The sequence below is a fragment of the Zonotrichia albicollis genome, chromosome 9 (assembly GCF_047830755.1).
Source record: "Zonotrichia albicollis isolate bZonAlb1 chromosome 9, bZonAlb1.hap1, whole genome shotgun sequence".
NCBI classification, from domain to species: Eukaryota; Metazoa; Chordata; class Aves; order Passeriformes; family Passerellidae; genus Zonotrichia; species Zonotrichia albicollis.
Window position 1 is genome coordinate 40,436,875 of NC_133827.1, and position 26,565 is coordinate 40,463,439.

Consider the following 26,565-nt stretch of genomic DNA (forward strand, 5'->3'; position numbering starts at 1 on the left):
AAACGACCCTAAAGGTCATTTAATTCTAACCCCCTGCCACAGCGGTTCCTTCTTTCCATAGGGTGTTTATGGTACATCACAAATGGAATACAAAGTGAACGGACTGTGCGGGTGCTCCTTGTAAATAAAAATATCATTTAATTCTTAATTAATTAATTGTAACAGCGTATGTCCCTCACGGTTCCCTCCCGCTCCATGGCTCCGTCACTCCCTTTCGGGGCTTCCTCAGGGCTCCTCCATGGCTCCCTCACAGCCCTTTCCCGGCTCACTCAGGGCTCCTCCATGGCTCCCTCACGGTTCCCTCCCGCTTCTCCATGTCGGTTCCATCACGGCCCCCTCACGGCTCCCACAGAGCTCCCGCCCGCCTCTACATGGCCCGGTAAAAGCCCTTCCCACGTTCCCTCACAGTTCCGCCATTATCTCCTCACGGCTTCCTCACCGCTTCCCCCACCTCTCCATGGCTCCCTCACGGTCCTTTCCGCGTTCCCTCACGGTTCCCGCCTCTCTCTCCGTGCCCCCCTCGCTCCACCCTCCCCGGGGCTGGGCTGGGCTCGGCCCCGCCGTCTCCTCCCCTTCCTGTGCTGGCCGGAAAGTGCCGCGTGTTCCGCAGCCATGGAGTACCTGCCGGCCCCCGCGGCCCCGGCGCAGGGACACATGTGAGCGGTGGCGGGGGAACGGGGTGCCCGGTGGCCGTGACCGTGACCGTGACTAACTGTGCTTCTCTCTGTTCCCGTGTCCCAGCCTGTGCTGCCAGTGCGGTGTCCCCATCCCGCCCAACCCGGCCAACATGTGCGTGGGCTGCCTGCGGGCCCAGGTGGACATCACCGAGGGCATCCCCAAGCAGGGCACGGTGCACTTCTGCAAGCAGTGCGAGAGGTGAGCAGCCGCGGAATCGCTGGGGAGGGCAGCAAAATGCACTTAGAATGCGCTTAGAATATATCATTCTCATGGTTTAGGGAGGTAAAAGCTCACAGGTTTGGTGAGGGGGAGCTGGGAGGGCTCAGCCTGGAGAAAAGGCGGCTCAGGGGGAACCTGGCTCTGCACAACTCCCTGACAGCCAAGGAAGGGTTCGTTTGGATTTTGGGAAAAATCTTTCATGGAAGGGGATGTCCAGCCTGGCACAGCTGCGCAGGGCCCCGGTGAAATCCCCATCCCTGGAGGGATTTAAAAGCCCTGTGGATGTGGCATTTGGGGACGTGGTTTGTTGGTGGCTTTGGCAGTGCTGGGGGTATGAACTCAGTCACCTTAGCCACTTTGCCGTGATTTTCTATGATTATAAAAGTTGTAGCTGCTTGGTGTTACTGAACTGAAAGGTTTGGAAATAGCTACTCATCCTTGGAGTGATTTAAGGTAAAATGCTCCCTGCATCCCAGGTACCTCCAGCCCCCAGGAACCTGGATCCAGTGTGCCCTGGAATCGAGAGAGCTGCTGGCTTTGTGTCTGAAGAAAATCAAAGCTTCCCTGAGCAAGGTGAGAACTGATCCTGCTGGCATTTCAGAGCCTGGTCTGCAAAATTGTTACTACAAAGATGGGAGCTGAGCAGAATGAACTAAGGGACATATGTGTATGTACCTCAATTTCAGAGCTTTTTGCACATTTCAAAAATTTGTTCTCACTGGTTTATGATGATATGAAAAAGGGTTGCAGAGGTCTGTGTATAGATTAACACAAATTCACATGTTTCAGTCGAATGAAGCATCCCTTACGTTCGGAATATTACTAGAGGGAAGGATCTGAGACTAAGCATCTTGATTTTATGTCAATCAACCTCCATGTTCTAGCTAAGCACTATTAATTGGATTTGGGATATTAATATATATTTTTTTAATTAAGATTATTCACTTCTTTACTATGGACTGTTTGTGTTTGTGGAGTTATTCTTGGTTTTACTGAGCTCTTGTGCTTCCCCACGGGCAGGTCCGGCTGATTGATGCAGGGTTCATTTGGACAGAACCACATTCCAAGAGGATCAAGCTCAAATTGACTGTTCAGAAAGAGGTAACTGGAGCACAGCCTTCTCCCTGTGGCTTTTAAAAAGCTTTCATGGCAAACAGCAGGATTTTTTAATTATTATTTTGTCACTAAAATGCCATTCATCAGAATGAAGAAAGTTTTTGTCTGTTCCAGTAAAGACGGGGAAATCCTGCAGTTATTTGTGACCCAGCCAGAGCCTGAACCTTGAACACTTTTGTTTTGCAGGTGATAAATGGGGCAGTTCTGCAGCAGGTGTTTGTGGTGGAGTACGTTGTTCAGTCTCAGATGTGTGAAGACTGTCACAGGATTGAAGCCAAGGATTTCTGGAAAGCTGTGGTGCAAGTCAGGCAGAAGGTAGAGGCAAACTGAATTTTTATTTGATCATGGCAGAACAGTCAGGCAAAGAATTGGGTGGTTTTCTGCGTTTCTCAGACAAAAATGTACTCACACTTAGCCACAGGGATATGGTTTGTGTTCAAGGTTGTTGAATTCTTTCTAATTCAGTTTAGAAAAACTTTCTGCTGTCCAGTATTAACATTCTTTAAAATGGTGCTGGCAGGAGGATCTTGTGTGAATAACTAAATACTCTCCTGTATTTTAAGGCAGTTTAGGAACAGTGGGACAAATATTGAATTCTTCTTTAAAGGAAATAGATCTCTCTAGCGACCAAAAAATGAGAAATGGGAGCTTTCAATAATTTGGTATAAGTAGAGCACTCTGAAATCTTTTTGTTTAGTTGGATGTTCTTTCTCTAGGTGATCTCTTCATCTAAATGTTTATTCTTCAGAGATCCTGCTTTGTACTTAATACTTCTTAAATGACCTTGATGCTTTTGTGTTTGTTTGGCTTTAGACTGTGCACAAGAAGACTTTTTACTATTTGGAGCAGCTGATTTTGAAGCACAGGCTCCATCAAAACACACTGAGGATCAAAGAAATCCACGGTGAGTGGCTCTGGAGGCAGAATAACCTGGATTTGTGATGGATGTTTTCACGTGTGTGCTGGGAGCTGTGCAGAGAAAAGCTTATGAATTATATTTGATAAAATAGAATAGAAATAGATTGGTTTCCTTGCTTTTCAGATGGCCTGGATTTCTATTACTCTTCCAAGCAACATGCCCAGAAGATGGTGGATTTCCTTCAGTGCACAGTTCCATCCAGGTACAGCTCCCCTGTGCATTGCCTTGAGCACTCAGAGCTTTGGAGAACTGTCTTAAATCCTTCCTTTTAAAAGAATTTTTAAGTGCAAGTGTAAGGAATCTGTATTTTAAGTGTCTTTTGTTTGTATTTTAATTTTGTCTTAAAACAGACACAATTGTCTAAAATTGTATTTTAATTTTATCTTAAAACAGACAAGATCCCTTCTACAAAAGTCCCATATTTTCCACTTAACCATGGTAAAATTAACCTCTCTTTCCTTAATATTTGTATTTTTGATGCAGACACTTTGTTCCAAGGATCTCCTGTTCCAGGTGATGTCTCTTGTTTCCTGAAACTTTATTTTTTGTGTTGTACAGATCCAAATCATCCCAACGTCTGATCTCCCACGACATTCACAGTAATGTCTACAACTACAAAAGCACTTTCTCTGTGGAAATTGTTCCCATATGCAAGGTGGGCTTCCTCTGCTTCACCTTTGGGGTTTTGTGGGCAGAGTTGGGGTTTGCAGGTTGTAGGGTTTGGGGGGGTAGGGAGGGATCCACACAGGAAATGCAGAAGTTATGGGGCTAGAAAAATAAAACCACAAAAGTTTCAAATTTTATTTCAGAAGATTTGGTGAAAAATGGAGGAAATGGGAATATTAATTGATTGTGTTTTTTGCAGGACAATGTTGTGTGTCTGTCACCCAAGCTGGCCCAGAGCCTGGGGAACATGAGCCAGATCTGTGTGTGCATCAGAGTGACCAGCACCATCCACCTCATCGACCCCAGCACTCTGCAGAGTGAGTTTGGGCTTTTCCCCTGCCCAGTTGTTCTGCTGGCACAATCACTGTGGCTTTGTTTCCACAAAATCCTGGAATTTTGGATCTTAATGTTGTTAAATTGATCTGTACAGTAGAAATTTCATAGTGAGCTGAGAGTTCTCCAAGCTTGATCCCCTGGGCAGAATGTGCAGGTTCAGTTTGAGCTCCTGGATGTTCTAAATATTTACCTATGTCAGCTTTATTCCCCTTATAATTACATGGCTTGATTTCCATAGGATCCTGGGCAGAATGTGCAGTAGGAATTTCGTAGTGAGCTGAGAGTTCTCCAAGCTTGATCCCCTGGGCAGAATGTGCAGGTTCAGTTTGAGCTCCTGGATGTTCCCAGCATTTACCTGTGTCAGCTTTATTCCCCTACAGTTACATGGCTTGATTTCCATAGGATCCCAGGCAGAATGTGCAGGCTCAGTTTGAGCTCCTGGATGTTCTAAATATTTACCTATGTCAGCTTTATTCCCTTATAATTACATGGCTTGATTTCCATGGGATCCTGGGCAGAATGTGCAGGCTCAGTTTGAGCTCCTGGATGTTCTAAATATTTACCTATGTCAGCTTTATTCCCTTATAATTACATGGCTTGATTTCCATGGGATCCTGGGCAGAATGTGCAGTAGAAATTTCGTAGTGAGCTGAGAGTTCTCCAAGCTTGATCCCCTGGGCAGAATGTGCAGGTTCAGTTTGAGCTCCTGGATGTTCTGAGCATTTACCTGTGTCACCTTTATTCCCCTACAATTACACAGCATCTGGATTAAATTTTCAGCCACTTCAGTACCAGAAATTCTGCTTTGCTTGCTGTGTGCTGGGGAGCTTGGGCAGCAGAATCCCTCTCAAAGATGGATCCAGGAATAATTCCTTTGAGCAAAGTCTGCCACAGATCAGCTGCTGCTGCAGCAATGTGGGTCATGTCCTACATAAGTGTTCCAGAGATGAACAGATTGTGTCTGGCACTTGCCTGCATTGTGGTTAATGGTTGTTTTTTCACAAGAAATTCTCTCCCTGATCATTTTGCAGTTGCTGAAATCGATGGCAACACCTACTGGCGCCACCCCTTCAACAGCCTGTTCCACCCCAAGCAGCTGGAGGAGTTCATCATCATGGACATCAACAGGGTCCATGAGAAGAAGAAAGGTGCTGGGGCAGGGGCTCGCTCAAACAAGGTGAGTTTCTGTGTTTAATTCACGTTTTGGGCCTCCTGCTGGGTGTGCCTGGCACAGTCTGGGCTGGTCTGGGTCTCACCACTGGCAGGAGCTTTCCTTGGGACCATTTGGTCTGGAAATGGCACAGGCAGGAGGTGAATTCCACTTCCAGGAATTCTGCTTGAAGAGTTTAAACTCTGCTTGTTACTGGGTGTTGAAATACTGACTTTGCAGCTTTAATGACTGCACTGGTTTTGTTGAAGCATTTCTTTTTAATCAGAATTAATGGAACTTCTCAGTTAAAAGCTAAAATAGGTGTTTATTTATAGAAACAGCCTTTAAGAATTCCTGGGAGTTGCCATTTCCTTACTTTTATTTAATGAGAAATGAGGAGTAGCAAGGGATGCATTGGATGTGATGCAGAAACACAAGTTTAATGACAAGTGGAGTTTAAATCAGTGCAGGTGTTGGAGTTAAGCTGGGTTTGGTTAAGGAATGTTTTATTTTCCATTCCCACAGCACACTCTGGCTGAAGCTTGGGTCAGGAAAACCTCAGAGCTGGACACAGATCACCAATATTTCTGCTGCACTCACCTGGGGCACATCCTGAACCCTGGTGACCTGGTCTTGGGGTCTGTTCTTCTTTTCTGAACTTTTATTAAATGATTATTTCATGACTGAATTCATGTGCTGTCAAGAAAGTGTTGAACTGCTCTGATTTCAGAATGAAAGCAGCAAAAGGTGGGGAATTTCCTGGTCCTAACCCAGGAAATCTCTTTTCTAGAAGGAGTTTTCCTGTAAGAATTGTAAGAAATAAGAGAGCTGATTGCCTTCAGAGTGCAGCTTGGAATCACAATTTAACCACAAATAAATGGGAAGGATTTTTAAAACACCAATTATTTGTTTGCTAATGAATATCATATACAGTGATAACAAATGTGAATTCTTTGTAAGATTAGGCAATTTAGGTGATGCTTAGAAAAGTTTAAACATGAATGTTGTGAGCCCAGCAGAACCTCAGTGGGTGTTGGATTCCAGAGGTTGGGAAGTGCCAACAGAGCAGGATTTGGGAACTGCAGCTGCTCAGCCTTAGGAGAGCTGCACATGAATGTGGATTTTTATTTGTTTCCCTTCCTCTGGAAATATTTCTGTTCCTTAGGGGCTGCACCTTGCCCTGTGCTGCCCTTCAGCACAAACATGACAGACCGAGGTTGGGTTTTTATAAAGCAGAATAAAACCCCTGTTTCCATTTTAGCTTTGACTTGGCCAACTGCAACCTAAATGATGAATTTGCCAACAAGATGAACCCCCAGCACATCCCTGACGTGGTAAGAAAATCCCTTGCTCTGTCCAAAGTCCCTCCATTCCCCAGGCTAGGAGGGAGTGTGGTTTCACAGTGAGCAGTGCCTGAAGGAACAGAGGATGTTAACAGTGACATTTGAGCAGCATCTGATTTTAAAGGATTATTTCCTTAAATATTTGAGTGATGGTTAAATAACATATTTATTGTTTGTTTTTTTTTTTCAAATTGCCATGATTAGCTAATACATTAATTGTTGATTTTATTCCAATTACCAATCACTGGCTGCTGAATAAGAACTCCAGTATGTGCCTGTCCCTTCAGGACCATTTCCCAAGTGTTTGGACACATTTCAACCAACAAACTCCCTGTAAATTCAATATAACACTGCTGAGTGGCAGCCCAGCTGGTTCTGGATGCCCAGCTGGGGATTTGGGAGCTGATTTGGGATTTTGGGAGGTGGAAAAAGGAGCTGCCTTTCCCTGCAGGTGCTGATCAAGAAGAGCTTTGACCGCTGCAAGCGGCAGCGCCGCAGGAACTGGAAGCTGAAGGAGCTGGAGAGGGACAGGGAAGCCTCAGACACAGATGATGAAAGGTTCAGTATCTACTCCCCTTGTTCACTGCCAAAGCAGCTTCTGAATTGTCTGGTTTTTGGCTGTTTGGAGGGTCTGGAAAGGCCCGGGGTGGCCTTGGGGCAGCCCGCGTATCAAAGGACGAGAAGAGGCTTCAGTTCTTCTTTCGGTCTCTGTGTTTATTAATTATCTAAAAGATTTTCTTTCAGCCTGACAGAGCTCTGCTCAGCAGCCAGCCATGAGCACACTGTGCTGCCCTCCGGACAGTCACCTATCTTTATACCCATTGTTACGTGTACAATATTTATCATTTTTCCCCAATACCATTTATTCTTACTGCCCGGTGCACTTTCAGTAATGACCAATCCCAAAGTGCCACCATCACCACAGAAGATGGAGGAGAAGAAGAAGAAGGACAGGACACGCCCCAATTCCTCCATCTTACTTCTCTAAACCCCCCTGTACAGAAATCCTAAACCCTGTGTCTCACCCTCTAATTAACTAATCCCTTCACCATTCACCCCGGTGAAACCCTCCTGTCCTCATACAGGTGTCGTCTCCTGTGTGGGATCAAAGTGCAGCCACCAGACACTTCTGGAACATTCCAGGACTCCCGAGCCCCCCAAGGGTGGTCTCGGTGACACCTCAGTCCTGAGGGGCTGAGATCCCACACTGAATAACCTCCAGCTGAGAGGGAAAAAGGGAAAATGAGGGATAAATGAGTTGGGAATTAGTAGGTGAGGGTAAATCAGCGGTGAGTTGGAAATGTGGGGATGCTCTGGGGTTTTGTTCCTGTGATTTTACTTTGTTGCATGAATTTCCATAAATCCAAAGGAACAGGGAGTAAATACATCCCACATCTTTTACAGACAATACCAGGACTTCCTGGAAGATCTGGAAGAGGATGAGACCATCAGGAAAAATGTCAACATTTACAGAAGTAAGGCCTTTCTAACTCCTCCAGTACATGTAATTAAATCATGTTTGAGGCAAAACAATTTTACTGGAAATCTCTATTTACATTCCCCAAACTCCTCATGCCTGGAGAAATGCTGCAAAGTATTTCACAGATGTGTTTCACCTGGTGGGTTTTGTTTCCTTGCCTTTAAATGAAAAAGAACTTTCCTCCTGCACCCAAAATCTCTGCTGGTGAACGGATTTGATACAGAATTCAATTTTTTTCCATGAGGGGACTGAGGAGTTTTTTGTTTTGTGGTTTGTTGGTTGTTTTGGTGTTGTTGGTTTGATTTTTTTTTTCCCCATTTTCCCTTGGGGTTGCTCTGGTGGTTTGAGGTTTGTTTTCTTTGCTTTAACTGATTTTTGGGGGGTTTCTGTGTGTTTTTAGATGCAGATATTCCAGTGGAGAGTGACACAGATGATGATGGAGCTCCACGGATCAGCCTGGCTGAGATGCTGGAGGATCTCCACATTTCCCAGGATGCCACAGGAGGGGAGGGAGCAGAAATGCTGACAGAGTGAGGACAGTGCCTTACACCCAATGAATATTCCCTGGGGAGCAAAAACTCCCCAGACCATCATTAACCATCACCAGGTTAATGGTTATTATTATATATATAATATATATATAATATATATATAATATATATATTATTATATATATATTATATATATAATATATATATTTCCAGGGCCAGGAAAAGTGACAAAACTCCCATGCACCCCAAAATAATGGCCTGGAATTTATATTTTATGGTTGATATCCCAGAGAATCAGCAATTAAAACTCAATTTCTGGTGGAAGCATTGCAATATGAATTCCACAAGTTCCTCCCATCCCTGAGGGATCTTTCCATGCAATTTCTGCAGTGGAGAAAATAAGGAAAGATGTCCAGAGGGAGAGATTTTATTGCAGTTTTCCTGGATTTTAGGTAGAGTCCCTACCTAGTGTTACAGCTTTAATTTCTCACATGGGGAAGGTTTTCCCATGTAGATTATTCCCAAGGTAGATTATTCCATATATCCATATTTGGGGAAGCTCAAGACTAATTTCTGTTCCCTCACCCAAAGAAAACTTCCCTGCAAAGCCCTTGATCAGAAAGATTGGAAAATCCTGTGGAGTGTGATGAGTATTGAACTGCATCCCATGTCTGGATCAGTGGATTAAAAGCAACATGCTCAGCAATGAATTAATAAACCAGATGTAAAGGATTAAAAACCTCTTGAGATGTTTTGATTCATTATTTTTTAGTTCATTTTCAAATCCAGTTGCCCTCTGCAAGTCCAAAGAAGACAGAATAATGAAATTATTCTGTTGGTGGCAGGTGTTGGGGGGGTAATAAAATCTGGGTTTAAACTGTGCTGTTTCCATCCATCCTTTCCCTCCTCCCTGTTTTCCTTGCTGGGCTCTCCCAGGAATGTTGGATATTTGCTGTGCTGTTTATCCCTGCAGATTTCCCTCTTCCTTTCCCCCTTTCCTTGCTCTGCTGCCAGCTTGGAGAAGCTTCCATGGATCTTTTATCAGAAGATTTTGTGCTGCTGAAGCCTTGGATGCAAGGATTGCCTGGATTTGTGGGATTTCTTTGGCTGGAGCAGCTCCCCACAACCCAAGCTGGGTCTCTGTAGGTTCCCAAGTGTCCCTTTGGGAGCTCAGAGGGGTTTAGGGAATGCCCAACAAATTCAATATTCACCAATATTTCAGTTAACAAAGTATTCATTGTCATGGATGGAAGCTGCCTCTGGCCCTGCAGCTCTTCCTGAAAATCTCATAGTTAAGCCACAAAAAGCTCCTTTTGTACAACAGGAATCCTTCAGGGTTTTAACCAGAGCTGTCAATGGTGCATTTCCACCCAGTGATGGATTTTGAGTTGGAAGTCATGGGAGAAGCTGTGCAGAATGTTGGAATTACGTCTTGCTCAGAGAAAATGGTGAAAAAATGTGTTTTTTAAGTCAGAGCTTACAGCACAAAAGTTGGATAACTGAGGGGGGAAATGAACAGAAAAAAAAAAGGGATTGGAATGTGCAAACACTCATTTTTGATTTATTTTTTCCCTAGATAAAAGTCTTGTGTGTTGATGATGAAAAGCTTAAGGTGATGGTTTCACCTTTAACTGCTTTAAAAATCTGTTCGTGGATGGCCTGGTGTAACTCCAGGGGTTCCAGATTTTCCCAGATGGGAATGGCTGAGGTGAAATATTGATGGGAAATCACTTCTGACCTCAGGCCAGGTGCCTGAGCTTGGCTGCACTCAGGGACAGCTCCTGGGCCGATTTTGGGAGCTTGCAAGCTGAGGAATTGAGACAAAATCAGAGTTATTTCACTCTCTTACTCCTGGAAGTGGCTTAAAATAGGGAATTCCAAAGGAATATTGTGTCAGGGAGTTTTCCACAAAAAGTTGGACAAGGGTACAATCCAAATTCTGTTGGATTTTTGGGATTTGGAATCATTTCTCTGGAATGCCAGTGGGAAGAGTCTGGCTCCATTTCCACCCTGGGACTGACTGAGATGGATCCAAGCCCATTTCTTCCCCGTTCTCCTGCAGGAGTATCCATGGAAAAATCGGGATGTGCTGAACGTGAGAGTCCACCTGGTGTCACTGTTCCTGCACCCGGAGCAGGTGAAAGGAGTGAGAATTGGAAATCCAGAGGGATTTGGGAATTACTCCTGAACAAAATCATGGAACAAAGAATCTCATTGCTGTCAGAATCTCTATTTCCTCCTCAATACAAGATGGGAACCTGGTTAAGCCAAATCAGAAAATTAATTTTTAAACTTGTCAGGGTTTCAGTTCCAAACAAAACCAAAGCCTGATGGTAAAGCAAGAAACTAAAGGGGTTTTGTGCAATTGAAATATTCATCTTCCTAAATATTCATCACTGTTCCTGCATGGCCCCACATCTGCTCCCTGCTCCAGGAAAAGAGGGCTGAAAACTCAGGACAAACTCTCCATGCCCGTGCAGTTCTTGGTATTTAAATTCAAAACAACTCCAAGCTAAAGGAAAATGAGACAAAATTTGCTTTGAGCTTGGTGTTGGAGGATTTAATGTCAGCAAACTGCTCCTTCTGCAGATTGGTCTCAACTCAGGGTCATTTTCAGCTGCACCTCCCAGAGCAGGTGAAAGGAGTGGAGGAATTGGAAATCCAGAGGGATTTGGGAATGTTTCCTGGACATAATCGTGGAATAAAGAATCTTGTTGCTGTCAGAATCTCTATTTCCTCCTCAATACAAGATGGGAACCTGGTTAAGCCAAATCAGAAAATTAAGTTTTAAACTTGTCAGGGTTTCAGCTCCAAACAAAACCAAAGCCTGATGGTAAAGCAAGAAACTAAAGAGGTTTTGTGCAATTTAAATATTCAGCTTCCTAAATATTCATCACTGTTCCTGCATGGCCCCAGGTCTGCTCCCTGCTCCAGGAAAAGAGGGCTGAAAACTCAGGAAAAACTCTCCATGCAGTTCTTGGTATTTAAATTCAAAACAACTCCAAGCTAAAGTAGAATGAGACAAAATTTGCTTTGAGCTTGGTGTTGGAGGATTTCATGTCAGCAAACTGCTCCTTCTGCAGATTGGTCTCAACTCAGGGTCATTTTCAGCTGCGCCTCCCAGAGCAGGTGAAAGGAGTGGAGGAATTGGAAATCCAAAGGGATTTGGGAATGTTTCCTGGACATAATCATGGAACAAGGAATCTCGTTGCTGTCGGAATCTCTATTGCCTCCTCAATACAAGATGGGAACCTGGTTAAGCCAAGTCAGAAAGAGAAAATGAAGTTAAAATCTTGTCAGGGTTTCAGTTCCAAACAAAACCAAAGCCTGATGGTAAAGCAAGAAACTAAAGGGGTTTTGTGCAATTGAAATATTCATCTTCCTAAAATGAAAGCATTTTGGATGATGCTTTCATTTTAGGTAGTTGAATACTTAAATTGCACAATCCCCAACAAGGATTGAAAAGCCTTGAAAGCCAGTTTTAAACTCACCTCTATCAGTGAGATCTGTGAGATGGAAGGAAACTCCTGAAGCTGTGAAATATTTGGTGCTGTTTGCACACCCTGCTGGGAGTGTGTGCTCTGAGGATGGTGCTTCACACCTTGATCCCTGGAAAAATATCAAATAAATCCTATTTATTTGATGGTAAAGCAAGAAACTGAAGGGATTTTGTGCAATTGAAATATTCGTCTTCCTAAAATGAAAGCATTTTGGATGATGCTTTCATTTTAGGAAGTTGAATACTTAAATTGCACAATCCCCAACAAGGATTGAACAGCCTTGAAAGCCAGTTTTAAACTCACCTCTATCAGTGAGATCTGTGAGATGGAAGGAAACTCCTGAAGCTGTGAAATATTTGGTGCTGTTTGCACACCCTGTTGGGAGTGTGTGCTCTGAGGATGGTGCTTCACACCTTGATCCCTGGAAAAATATCAAATAAATCCTATTTATTTGATGGTAAAGCAAGAAACTGAAGGGATTTTGTGCAATTGAAATATTCGTCTTCCTAAAATGAAAACATTTTGGATGATGCTTTCATTTTAGGTAGTTGAATGCTTAAATTGCACAATCCCCAACAAGGATTGAAAAGCCTTGAAAGCCAGTTTTAAACTCACCTCTATCAGTGAGATCTGTGAGATGGAAGGAAACTCCTGAAGCTGTGAAATATTTGGTGCTGTTTGCACACCCCTGCTGGGAGTTTGTGCTCTGAGGATGGTGCTTCACACCTTGATCCCTGGAAAAATATCAAATAAATCCTATTCCATGTCATATCTCTGCCGGGTACTGGGAATGCCAGCAGCAGAGGAAGGAGGAGTTTCCTGTCTCACAGAAACTGGAACTCAACTGTTGCATGGAGCAGTTTCAGCTGAGCAGGGAAGCGAAGCAGAAACATCCAGCCAGGCAGGACAGGGGGATTTCAGTCAGCTCTGGAAAAGCAAACAGAGCTGCTGGAAACTCCCCCTGCTCTGAGCAACCCTGCTCATGGAAACATGGAAATGTCCTGTGGGATGCGCAGCCAGGAAGTGCTGACGGGTTCATTCTCCAAGCAGGATTTTCAGGGCAGGTAATGGAGAGCAGAGATAAGAACTGCAATTACACGTGGCTGGAAATGAAGCAAAGTGCAGCTGTTGGAGTGCACAACAATGACAGGAACAAGGAGCAAGAAATTATCTTAGAAAGCTTCTGAAAAACTCCTGAGGTGATCAGCAGCACAGGGGCTAAAATTCCACATGGAAAACCATCTTTAGTGCCTTTAGGAAGTGCAAACTCTTTGGATCAATAAAATTAAAGTTTCATGGGAGATGAGGTGTGGAAGTCCCACAATAAAATCACTCCTAAGGAGGATGCTGGGATTCCAGCAGGATGTTCTGCCTGGAAACATCAAAGGTTTCCTGTGAGCAGCACGAGCAGTTGGATTTTAGCAGCTGCTTCTCATTTTGTTCTTTAATCTCCACTCTTGCTGAAGCAGCGTGGGTTCAGTTGTGCAATTTGAATATTTCCTTTTCACGTGGCAGGGATCTGAAAGGTGCTGAATGTCACCTTGCATTCCTTTCTGCCAGGACAGAAACTTCCCCCAGACACACAGAGCTGCCCTCGGCGTGCTCAGGGAAGGGTGTGCAGGGAATATTCCATTTCCCATTCCTCCGGGAACACTTCCTGCTCCAGCCACGCATCCATTCATCCATTCAGGTTTGGAACACTGAGCATCAGGTGGGAAAAACTCAGTGCTGTGGCCACTCAGAGCAGCTGGTTGGAAAAATCTGGAGGAATGTGGAAAGAGCCTGTTTGACCCCAGCAATTCCAGCCTGGGCATCCCTGGAGTGGTGCCCAAACCCTCCTGGAGCTCCCGCAGCCTTGGGGCTTTCCCTGGGGCCTGGGCAGTGCCAGCAGCCTCTGGGGAAGGAGCTTTCCCTCTCTCCACCCTGGCCCAGCCCCGGCTGTGCCTGATCCTGATCCTGGTCCTGGTCCTGATCCTGGTCCTGATCCTGGTCCTGGTCCTGGTCCTGGTCCTGGTCCTGATCCTGATCCCAGCTGTGCCTGATCCTGATCCTGATCCTGATCCTGATCCTGATCCTGATCCTGATCCTGATCCTGATCCTGGCCCTGATCCTGGTCCCAGTCCTGGTCCTGATCCTGATCCCAGCTGAGCCTGATCCTGATTCTGATCCTGGTCCTGATCCTGATCCCGATCCCAGCTGAGCCTGATCCTGATCCTGATCCTGATCCTGGTCCTGGTCCTGATCCCGATCCCGATCCCGATCCTGGTCCTGGTCCCGATCCTGGTCCTGGTCCTGATCCTGGTCCCGATCCTGATCCTGATCCTGGTCCTGATCCTGATTCTGATCCTGATCCTGATCCTGATCCCGATCCTGGTCCTGATCCTGATCCCAGCTGAGCCTGATCCTGATCCTGATCCTGGTCCTGGTCCTGATCCTTATCCTGATCCCAATCCCAGCTGTGCCTGATCCTGATCCTGGTCCTGATCCTGATCCCGATCCCAGCTGAGCCTGATCCTGGTCCTGATCCTGATCCCAGCTGAGCCTGATCCCGATCCTGATCCTGATTCCGATCCTGATCCTGATCCTGATCCTGATCCTGATCCTGATCCTGGTCCTGATCCTGATCCCAGCTGAGCCTGATCCTGATCCTGATCCCGATCCTGATCCTGATCCTGATCCCGGTCCCGATCCCAGCTGAGCCTGACGTGACAAATCCAGACCCCTCCAGGCAAGAACCTGCCCCGGCAGGGCTGGGAACTGAAATGGGATGAGATATTGTAAATCCTGGAGGCTTGGGACAGGCAGGGGAAAGGGGAGGATGAGGAAAATGAATGAGGAGCTCTGGGAAGCTCCGGCTGCCCCTTGGCCTCTGGTTTCTCTGCTGGATTTTGGTGCTTTCCTGGCTCTGTCCTGTTCCCCCAGCCCAGCTGGGATCTGGGGATGGGAGCAGGGCCCCACCCCAATCCTGCACCCAATCCCATCCCAGGTGTTGTGAAAGAGGCACCCCAAAACCCGCCATGGGAAAGGGCAGCAGTAACACAAGCAGGGTGAATAATACAATAGCACAAGCAGGGTGAATAATACAATAACACAACCTGCTCCTCCAGCCTGCTCTGGGATTCCTGCGTGCCCAGAAATGCTCAGGATGTCCCTGTGGAGTCCTGCAGGGACTGAGGGTGACCTGCTCCTGCCCTGGGCTCACTCCCAGGCACAGCTTGAGCAATAGTTATTTTCATTATCTTGAGAAATATACAGATTTTGCATCTGTAATGCAAAGTCCTGCCTGTATTTCTCTGTATTAGGGACTGACAGGCTGGGGAAAATTCACTGTCTCCATAAATAGGCTAATGATTGATATAATTAAAATATTGTGTGCTCCCTCTTCTTCCTAAACATCAGTAAATACAAATTATATTGATAAATATCAGTAAACATAATATGCAGACTAAGCATGAAAGCAAATCTACACTAATTACTACTTCATTATATTACTTGAATAAAACATCCCATTGGATCCAAATGTGAAAATATTGAATAGATTTTTTTTTTTACAAACTTAGAGATACTTGGGCACTGTTAAAAGACTTGGGAGTTTGAGCACAGCTGTCCTCATTTTCCCAGAGAAATTATTTTCATCTCCTGCCTTATTTCCCCATAATTATAAACTGGGAAAGCAGCTGAGGTGACAAATGACATAATTGATGTCTTCACTTTGTTTTGTCGCCTCCTGTGATCAAGCCTCATTCCCTAATTCCCTGCATTGCCACCTACAGCAACAACCCATCCTCTGCAAGGAGAGCACATTCCAGGAGCTTGGGAAAAATCCCAAAACTAAAATTTAGAAGGTCAAAAGGAGAGATTAAAGGGTTAGGAAAAAAGGAGACATTGTATTTTTATATTTTTATATTTTAAAGGGTTTATTTTCAACTGAAACCCAACCACAAGAGAATCTGCAGTGTTATATTCTCTATATGATGCACATGATTTACTCATCTTCTAAAGTAAACCAAAAATTATGTTTTTATAAAGCCCAAGAATCTGAGAATTTAATCAGAAATTTTCACAGCAGCACATCCTCACATTTTTAATGAATCAGTGGCATGATAACGAGCCAGCCAAGTAACTCATTGTATAAAACAATCAAGGAGACTGAATAAATCCTGAAATCATTCCACAAAAACACAGCAAGCTCAGGGAAGCAGCTCCCACTCGTCCGGGATTTTTGTGTGCACATCTCTTCTGGCAGACAAGAACAAATCCGTGCTGTCTCATTTCTCCAGATGGAAACTTCCCATGTCCAAACAGCTTTCCCTGGGATAAAATCTTCAGGGGGGTTGTTCCTTCCCCCAAAATAACGAATTCTTCAGGAGGGTTGTTCCTTTCCCCCAGGAATAACAAAATCTTCAAGGGGGTTTCCTGTCCCAATCCCAGCTCTGTAATTCCAGTGGGTCACTAAAATTGAAAGCTCTTGAAGAATCAAACACTAAAAACAGGGATTGATTGGAGCAAAAATAATTTCCTGTCAGAGCAAAACACGAAGCAAGGATAAAGCAGAGTTTGCTGCTCCTGGACAAAAATGGGATAAGGAAACACTTTGATGCCAAAGGCAGGCTGAGGTTTTACTTCACCACAGACAGAGAATTTTCCCGTGGGTTTCCCAGGAAGCTGCAGAGGAGCTGGAAGGCCGAGCTGGCGTGGAAAGCCAGGCACACGTAGGTGGTGTAGAGCAGCAGCCCCAGCATGCCCAGGTTGAAGGAGTAGAAGAGCACCTTCTCCCAGGGCTCCATCAGGTAACTGCAGGTGATCAGCTCAAACTGGCAGAAGAGCCAGTACAGGTACCTTGGGGTGCTCTTCACATCCATGCCCAGTCCCAGAGCTCCCTGTGGGATGAAAAGTGGGGGATTATGGAAATGGCAACCTGGAAATGGGAACCTGACATTGCACCTGAAGGGTGGGGGAACCTGGAAATGGAAACCTGGAAATGGGAACCTCACATTGCTCCTGAAGGGTGGGGGAACCTGGAAATGGCAACCTGGAAATGGGAACCTCATGTTGTACCTGAAGGGTGGGGGATCGTGGAAATGGGAACCTGGAAATGGGAACCTGACATTGCTCCTAAAGGGTGGGGGATCATGGAAATGGGAACATTAAAATGGGAACCTGATATTGCTCCTGAAGAGTGGGGGATCGTGGAAACGAGACCCTGGAAATGAAGGGTGGGGGATATGGGAATGGGATCATGGAAATGGGAACCTCACCTTGCTCCTGAAGGGTGGGGGAACCTGGAAATGGGAACCTCATGTTGTACCTGAAGGGTGGGGGATCGTGGAAATGGGAACATTGAAATGGGAACCTGACATTGCTCCTGAAGGGTGGGGGATCATGGAAATGGGAACCTGGAAGTGAAGGGTGGGGGATCATGGAAATGGGCACCTGGAAATGGGAACCTCACACTGCACCAGCCTCACCAATGAGGCTCCCTGAGAGCTCATTTCACCCAAGAGCTGTGGCAATTCCATTCCCCAGGCCAAACTCTGCCAGAATTTCACCTTGCACTTATTACTCAAGGCTCTGTTGGAGCAGCTTAATTAAAATTCCCTTTAAACCCTCTCTCCTTCCTCCTCCTCCTCCCCACCTGTGGATTTCTACACAGAATTTGCTACAAGGCCAATTCCTGCCACTGCAGGCTGGATTTTATGTCTCGTGCTCCAGTCGCTGCTGGAAGTTCCAGGTGCAAACTGAGAGCATGGAGAGCTCCACACACAAACAGAATTCCAATAAAAGGAAACTACATCCAGGTTATCCAGCTTTTTCTGCAGCAGGGAGTGAATTGATCTGTTGCCAGAATGAAATAATAATACTAATAATACTAATAATACTAATACTATAACTACTACTACTACTACTACTACTACTACTACTACTAATAATAATAATAATAATAATTAGTGTATAATACAAAATCTTATGTTGTATGTAATATATAATAATTTAAAATAATAATAAAGACAAATTTCTTTTAAAGAAGAAATAAATCAATGCTAGTAGTTACTGAGTGTTGCATTATGGCACCACCAGGACACAGAACTGGAGGGGAAAAGGGAAAACAGGACTAGTTCAGTTATTGACACTTTCTGTCCTTTGGTAAGTAAGAGGAAACAAACCAAAACCTCTGATTTCCCACTTTTTAATCGGGAAGTAAACAACCCCTGGTGGTGTCAAAATCTGTGGAAAGAAATTTATCCCTCAGAAATGACATACCATTAACTCCATAGCTCAAACAGAGTGGGATTTTACCCTAAAAAAGCCACTTCCCAGAGGTTTTAGTGACATTTTCCTTCCATATCTCCCCCACCTCTTTTCTTCCTGCCAGGTGAGCGAAACAAATGCCTCTGTAGTTCAAAAGATTAACAATTTCTTGTGAAAATATCCATATTAAACACCCCATTTTTGCCCTTACACTCAATTAGGGGACACCTGAGCCTCTTCACACCAATTGCATCACTTTGAGGAAAAATTTGGGATGTAAAAAGCAGAACTCACCTGTGCCCCAACACGACCGGGCAGGGGATGCTCTGGAGCTGGCAGGGAGCAGCTCCCGTGTGGATGGAGAGGCAGAGCCCGGGAGTCTGATCCTCAATTACAGAGCGTGTTCTCCACTCCCCGCCCTCCTCCTGCCTGCTGAAATCTCCTCTGGCCACAGGACTCTGCTTTGTGCAATAATTTGTGCTCTGCCTGCACCACGCTCAGGACACGGCACCGGGATCTCAGGGCCGAGCCCGAGCTCAGGGACTCTGCAGGGAGGAGCACAGCAGGCAAACAAATATTTACAGTTCATGCCTTGCCTGATTGCAAACCTCCCAAAACACCTCTGCCCCCGTGGGGCTCTGAGCTCCTGCAAGGGGCAATTTCGTGTCTCCACAGAATTATGGGGTTATGCAGCCACAAAAATGTGGCACAGGAAGGCCTGCAGTGAAGCCACCACCTTCTTTTGCAACATCGGATTTGGATTATTTTCAAACAGCTCCCAATCTCTGCATCTCCCAAGCGTCATCCAGAAAGCCCAGGGTGGAGGGGATTTGGGGATGAGGTTGGTGTAAGGAAAAGAGAGTGAGTTTTCCTCAGAAAAACTGAAAAATAAGAGCAGGCCGCAAATGCTGGAGGCTCTTTAATGATCTAATTGGGCAAGTAAACGAGGTAAGAATCTGCATAATGGATGGTGTTCCAAACTATCTGCCTGCAGCCAGATCATTTCCAAATATGAATCATGGGGATGATGTGCCACAAGCCATGTCTGGGCCTCACCGTCCCTCCCTCCCGTCCCAAACACAGCCTGAGCTCAGCTGGAGCAAACCCTGCCCTGCTCCCTCAGCCTTCTGCTTTTCCTCCTCATGTTTTCCAACAAAATCAAGTTTTCTGTTTAAGAACTGGCCCTTTCCTTTAAAAATGCAGCAATGGGGAAGGACTGCCCCAGGCAGCAGCAGTCAAAATGCTCTGTTTTCAATCTTTCAACCAAATTCTCCATGTCCAGCCCTTGTCCCTCAGGAATTCCTGCTTCCAACCAGATCTTCTCAGTCATGGATTTCTGTGGATTCTGCAGGGCTGGGGTGGGATGTTGCAGACAGGTAGAGGTATTAGAAAAGGAAAAATAAAATCCTGTTTTGGGGCCTTGCTACTTGCTACTCTAGCTTTGCTCGAGTACTTGGCCTTGCTACTCTAGCTAAGCTAGCAGCATCTGAGAGTGCTTCTCAGAGAATCATGGGATGGTTTGGGTGGAAGTGATGCCTCAGGATTGAGCTTTTCTATATTTTTCAGGTTCTGTGCTGCTTCAGTGTGCAGTTCTGAGCTTCACATTATAGGATGGTGAGCTCTGTGCACAGAGCAGGAAAACAAAACAATTCCTGCTCCAGCTGGGCACCAAGGACAAATGACCCAAATCTCAGCCCAGGAGCACAAACCCCGTGGGCTGCAGAGAGAAAAACAAGCAGGGTGGGACTGCCTGGGCTAAAGCTGGGATGGGACAATGAACTGCAAGGTGCAAATGGAGCAGAACTGATCCCAGGGACAGAGCCCGGGAGCGCTCGTGCATTTTGGGGCCATTTTGGTTCATCTTGGGGGCAGCCCTGGCTGGGCTTTGGTGCTGCCCAAGGTGGATCCATGGAGGAGATGCTTTGGATAAATCCCTGCTTTATTTTGGAACTCTATTCTAGGGCCTAGCCTGCACAAGGCATCAGAAACAGGGATCCTGCACAAGGGGGGAGTTTTCCTCTGCAGCTCCAGGGCTGCTGGAGATGGGCCTGGGATCCCTCTGGCAATGCAGGGAGCACAAAGCTGCTCCTCTGGCAATGCAGGGGGCACAAAGCTGCTCCTCTGGCAATGCAGGGGGCAGAGGCTGCTGTGCTGTCCCAAAGCTCAGATTGTACCCAGGTAGGAATGCTTGGCTCCTCCCCTGGGCGGAGCATCCCCCCATGGGATGATGGGATTGGATCAGCCATGCAGGGACACTCACTGGCCATGGAGAGAAGGTAATTAATAATTAATGGCCCATGAACTGCAGAGATCTCCTAAAGGGAGAATTGGCGGTGGGAGAGATAAAGAAAACTGCCCAAAGAACAGCAGAGAACTGCCCCAGCTGGCCCATTATCAGATGATGTTCCTGTTAACCCCATTAACAGAGGATGTTCCTGTTAACCCCATTATCAGACGATGTTCCTGTTAGCCCCATTATCAGAGGATGTTCCTGTTAACCCCCTTATCAGAGGATGTTCCTGTTAACCCCATTATCAGAGGATGTTCCCCCAGAGTTATGAGGGAAGGGCCATGGAAGGGACAAATAACACTGCCCCACCTGGATTAAACATCTGCTGTAGAATACACACCCCTGGTTCCATCCTGCACTGCAGCCTAAGACAAGGACACCCCACAGAAACTGGATAAGGAATTTCTGGGCCTCAATCAGGAGTTTATCTGGGCTGCACTGCTGGGGCTGACCTGCTGCTGTTTGGGATGCAAATCCAGAGTTAATTAGGACATTGCTGCCTGCCAGAGTCACCCCACAGCTCCCCACACCTGCCAGACCAGTCCAGGAGCTTCCTCAGCTCTGCATCAAGGCAGGTCATTAACCAAGAGAGAGCAGGGAGCTGCTAAAGCACAGGAATGTGCGTGGAATATGCAAGGAATTGGCCCAGAGGATGGGGCACAGCCTGTGTCAGCTCCAGGGTGACAGTGACACTGTCACAAATGAGTGTCCCATAAAAGCTGGCCAGGGAATTAGGGCGGCTGTGAAACCCAGAACTGCCCTGAAGGCCTTTAAATAAAGATCTCCTTTTCTATTACCTCCTTAATAAAACCATCTCAAGTTTCATTTCCAAGCTGGAGAAAAGGCAACACCTGCTCAGCTGGGCTGTGCTCTCTCTGAGCTGGCACCAATATTTATCCTCCTCAGTTCTTCCCCTGTGCTGCTCAGGCTGGGCCATCCCTCACCTGATACCTGCTCTGCTTTCAGGGGCAAAACAAATCAACTGGGAAGGAAAAGCTGCCTTGTCCGGTTTATCTCGGCTGTTTGAGGGGCCTGGAAGGCCCGGGGGTGGCCTTGGGGCAGCCCGCGTGTCGAAGGACGAGAAGAGGCTTCAGTTCTTCTTTCTGGTTTTATGTTTATTAATTGTTTATCTAAAAGATGTTCTTTCAGCCTAACAAAGATCCGCTCAGCAGTCAGCCATGGGCACACTGTCTGCCCTCTGGGGCAGGCACCTATCTTTATACCCATTGTGACGTGTACAATATTTATCATTTTTCCCCAATACCATCTATTGTTATAACTCGGTGCACTCTTAGTAATAACCAATCCAAAAATGCCACCGTGACCAAAGAAGATGGAGGAGAAGAGGAAGAAGAAGAAGGACAGGACACGCCCCAATTCCTCCATCTTACTCCTCTAAACCCCCCTGTACAGAAATCCTAAACCCTGTGTCTCACCCTCTAATTAACCAATCCCTTCACCATTCACCCCGGTGAAACCCTCCTGTCCTCATACAGGTGTCGTCTCCTGTGTAGGGTCAAAGTCCAGCCACCAGACACTTCTGGAACATTCCAGGACTCCCGAGCCCCCCCAAGGGTCTCGGTGGCTCAGCATCTCAGGACTGAGATCTTGAGATCCGACACTGCCTGAACCAGGTTCAAATCCAGAATGGCACAGATACCATGCCATGAGCTGGGACTAAGAGCTGATTAAACTGGGAATTCTTGAGACCAAGTTCTGACCATGCTGTTCTCTAATTTCCAGGATCAATATGTATTTTTTTACTTTAAATCAGGAGTAAAGTAAATACTTTACTCCTTTTTTAAAATCAGGGGTGATACCACCCTTGCTATGTTGCAGATTTTCAGCACACATTGTACAACTGACTGAAGCAGTAAGAAATAAAATTCATCTGCTTCTAGTAAAGAAATGGCAGCATTTTTATAACCGTTTTGCACCTGTAGAGGAAATTTTTTGTAGTCCTAACAAGCACAGGCCTGTCAAACATTATGGGAGATTTTATTTACAGGATTTTAAAGAAAATAAAGTACATTTGGAAGTGTTCAAGGCCAGGTTGGAACAGCCTGGGATAATGGAAAGTGTCCCTGCCCCTGGCAGGGGATGAGCTTTAAGGTCCCTTCAACACAAACCAGTCTGGGATTCTATTTTGTGATTCCCAACCTGATTATTAATTCAAAGAATGAACTGGAATACTCAAAGATTCTTCTTCCTGTCATTAATCCGCAGAAAATTCCTTCATAACACCCTGCTAACAGTGACAGCCCAGGATGGGAATCAGTGATTTTCCAGTGCTCAGGGATCTCACATTCCCTCTCCCTGCCATTGCCTCTTGTTCCTTCTCCTCTCTTCTCCTCTCCTCATTCAGCTTGGAAGTTGTGAACAGTGGGAATAAACACACTCCAGAAATGTTCCATCCCTTCTCCAGGAATTCAGCTCCCTGATTCCATCCCAGAAATTCTCCATCCCTTCTCCAGGAGAATTCAGCTCTCTGATTCCATCTCCAGAAATGCTCCATCCCTTCTCCAGGAGGATTCAGCTGCCTGATTCCATCCCCAGAATTGTTCATGCCTTCTCCAGGAATTCAGCTCTCTGATTCCATCCCCAGAAATTCTCCATCCTTTTTTCCAGAAACTCAACTGCCTGATTCCATCTCCAGAAATTCTCCATCCCTTTTCCAGGATTTCAGCTGCCTCGTTCCATCCCCAGAAATGCTCCATCCTTTTTCCAGGAAGATTCAGCTCTCTGATTCCATCCCCAGAATTGTTCATCCCTTCTCCAGGAGAATTCAGCTCCCTGACTCCATCTCCAGAAATTCTCCATCCTTTTTCCAGGAGGATTCAGCTCTCTGATTCCATCTCCAGAAATTCTCCATCCTTTTTCCAGGAGGATTCAGCTGCCTGATTCCATCCCCAGAAATGCTCCATCCTTTTTCCAGGAGGATTCAGCTCTCTGATTCCATCCCCAGAAATGTTCCATCCTTTCTCCAAGATTTCAGCTCCCTGATTCCATCCCAGAAATTCTCCATCCTTTTTCCAGGAGGATTCAGCTCTCTGATTCCATCCCCAGGAATTCTCCATCCTTTTTCCAGGAGGATTCAGCTCCCTGGTTCCATCCCCAGAAATTCTCCATCCTTTTTCCAGGAGGATTCAGCTCCCTGGTTCCATCCCCAGAAATTCTCCATCCCTTCTCCAGGATTCAGCTCTCTGATTCCATCCCCAGAAATTCTCCATCCCTTCTCCAGGATTTCAGCTGCCTCGTTCCATCCCCAGAAATGCTCCATCCTTTTTCCAGGAGGATTCAGCTCTCTGATTCCATCCCCAGAAATTCTCCATCCCTTCTCCAGGATTTCAGCTGCCTCGTTCCATCCCCAGAAATGCTCCATCCTTTTTCCAGGAGGATTCAGCTCTCTGATTCCATCCCCAGAATTGTTCATCCCTTCTCCAGGAGAATTCAGCTCTCTGATTCCATCTCCAGAAATTCTCCATCCCTTCTCCAGGAATTCAGCTGCCTGATTCCATCTCCAGAAATTCTCCATCCTTTTTCCAGGAGGATTCAGCTCTCTGATTCCATCCCCAGAAATGTTCCATCCTTTCTCCAAGATTTCAGCTCCCTGATTCCATCTCCAGAAATGTTCCATCCTTTTTCCAGGAGGATTCAGCTCTCTGATTCCATCCCCAGAAATGTTCCATCCTTTCTCCAAGATTTCAGCTCCCTGATTCCATCCCCAGAACTGTTCATCCCTTCTCCAGGAGAATTCAGCTCTCTGATTCCATCTCCAGAAATTCTCCATCCTTTTTCCAGGAGGATTCAGCTCTCTGATTCCATCCCCAAAATTGTTCATCCCTTCTCCAGGAATTCAGCTCCCTGATTCCATCCCAGAAATTCTCCATCCTTTTTCCAGGAGGATTCAGCTGCCTGATTCCATCTCTAGAAATTCTCCATCCCTTCTCCAGGAATTCAGCTGCCTCGTTCCATCCCCAGAAATGCTCCATCCTTTTTTCCAGAAACTCAACTGCCTGATTCCATCTCCAGAAATTCTCCATCCCTTCTCCAGGAGGATTCAGCTCTCTGATTCCATCCCCAGAATTGTTCATCCCTTCTCCAGGAGAATTCAGCTCTCTGATTCCATCTCCAGAAATTCTCCATCCCTTCTCCAGGAATTCAGCTCTCTGATTCCATCTCCAGAAATTCTCCATCCTTTTTCCAGGAGGATTCAGCTCTCTGATTCCATCCCAGAAATTCTCCATCCCTTCTCCAGGAGGATTCAGCTCTCTGATTCCATCTCTAGAAATTCTCCATCCCTTCTCCAGGAATTCAGCTCTCTGATTCCATCCCCAGAAATTCTCCATCCTTTTTCCAGAAACTCAACTGCCTGATTCCATCTCCAGAAATTCTCCATCCCTTTTCCAGGAGGATTCAGCTGCCTGATTCCATCTCTAGAAATTCCCCATCCCTTCTCCAGGATTTCAGCTCCCTGATTCCATCCCAGTAATTCTCCATCCTTTCTCCAGGAGAATTCAGCTCTCTGATTCCATCCCCAGAAATTCTCCATCCCTTCTCCAGGATTTCAGCTCCCTGATTCCATCCCAGTAATTCTCCATCCTTTCTCCAGGAGAATTCAGCTCTCTGATTCCATCTCCAGAAATTCCATCTCCAGAAATCCATCCTTTTTCCAGGAGGATTCAGCTCTCTGATTCCATCTCTAGAAATTCTCCATCCCTTCTCCAGGAATTCAGCTCCCTGATTCCATCCCCAGAAATTCTCCATCCCTTTTCCAGGATTTCAGCTCCCTGATTCCATCCCAGAAATGCTCCATCCTTTTTCCAGGAGGATTCAGCTGCCTGATTCCATCTCCAGAAATTCTCCATCCCTTTTCCAGGATTTCAGCTGCCTCGTTCCATCCCCAGAAATGCTCCATCCTTTTTCCAGGAGGATTCAGCTACCTGATTCTATCCCCAGAAATTCTCCATCCCTTCTCCAGGATTTCAGCTCCCTGATTCCATCCCAGAAATTCTCCATCCTTTTTCCAGGAGGATTCAGCTCTCTGATTCCACCCCCAGAATTGTTCATCCCTTCTCCAGGAATTCAGCTCTCTGATTCCATTCCCAGAAATGCTCCATCCTTTTTCCAGGAGGATTCAGCTGCCTGATTCCATCCCCAGAAATTCTCCATCCCTTCTCCAGGAGAATTCAGCTCTCTGGTTCCATCCCCAGAATTGTTCATCCCTTCTCCAGGAGAATTCAGCTCTCTGATTCCATCCCCAGAAATTCTCCATCCTTTTTCCGGGAGGATTCAGCTGCCTGATTCCATCTCTAGAAATTCTCCATCCCTTCTCCAGGAATTCAGCTGCCTGATTCTATCCCCAGAAATTCTCCATGTCTTCTCCAGGAATTCAGCTCCCTGATTCCATCCCCAGCACTGAGGGAACCCCAAAAGCTGCCAGGAAACCCAGCCCAGCTGCAGCAGAGACGGGAAAGGCTCCTGAGAGAGCATAAAGGAATTTTAAACCCCTGCAGCACGAAACCTTCCTCCAGCTGATGCTGGGATCACAGGGAACGCTGCACGGGGCCTGGAATGTGCAAAGGAACATTCCAGCAGGGAATCACCGAAAGGACATTTGGGAGTTCGTAATTAACAATCATATGAACACAAAATAATGACGGGGTGTGCTCGTTTCCCTGTCCCAGCTGTGCCAAACAACCACGGGCAAGAGCTGAGGATGCACCTGGGCTGTGCAGGAGATGCCTCTGGGAGATAAATCAGCCTAAGGTGAGGTCCAGGGAGCTGGGTTGAGGAGAAAATACAGGGAATTGAAATTTGGGCTTTTTTAGGAAAATATCCAGTGATTTTTGAATCAGCTCAGTGGTTTTTTTAGGCCCCAGAGCAGCCACATCAGCCTGCCTGTATTTATCTCAAACCCGCCTCAAAAGGGTATTTATCAATGTCATCAGAGTGAAACTATTCCTGACTTTATTTAAACTAAATTTTATTGTATCTCCCCGCTTTAAAAATTCTGTTTGGATCCCTGATGCTCTATAACTCTGAGGAAGAAGAAAATTCCACAGAGATGTAGAAGGAAAATGGGGTGTGGGTGATGGATTATAATGGGGGAGGCTGCCAGAATTTCT

The 26,565-nt window shown here is 46.0% G+C and overlaps 2 protein-coding genes across 2 annotated transcripts; one reads left to right on the plus strand and one right to left on the minus strand.

Annotated features, from left to right (window-relative positions):
- The first annotated feature begins 525 nt into the window (after positions 1 to 525).
- Positions 526 to 9,143, plus strand: NMD3 (NMD3 ribosome export adaptor). The gene is made up of 15 exons (XM_005496432.4): positions 526 to 656; positions 742 to 876; positions 1,374 to 1,470; positions 1,918 to 1,998; positions 2,200 to 2,328; positions 2,827 to 2,917; positions 3,056 to 3,134; positions 3,491 to 3,587; positions 3,798 to 3,915; positions 4,966 to 5,111; positions 5,610 to 5,722; positions 6,346 to 6,418; positions 6,879 to 6,985; positions 7,832 to 7,902; positions 8,308 to 9,143. Exons 1-15 carry the CDS (start codon positions 613 to 615, stop codon positions 8,439 to 8,441), a joined length of 1,515 nt encoding a protein of 504 aa, XP_005496489.1. The 5' UTR covers positions 526 to 612; the 3' UTR covers positions 8,442 to 9,143.
- Positions 9,144 to 16,020: 6,877 nt separating this feature from the next.
- Positions 16,021 to 18,674, minus strand: LOC141730074 (serine palmitoyltransferase small subunit B-like). The gene is made up of 2 exons (XM_074546704.1): positions 18,442 to 18,674; positions 16,021 to 16,778 (listed from the first exon to the last, which is right to left on the minus strand). Exon 2 carries the CDS (start codon positions 16,758 to 16,760, stop codon positions 16,518 to 16,520), a length of 243 nt encoding a protein of 80 aa, XP_074402805.1. The 5' UTR covers positions 16,761 to 16,778; positions 18,442 to 18,674; the 3' UTR covers positions 16,021 to 16,517.
- Between the last annotated feature and the right edge of the window lie 7,891 nt (positions 18,675 to 26,565).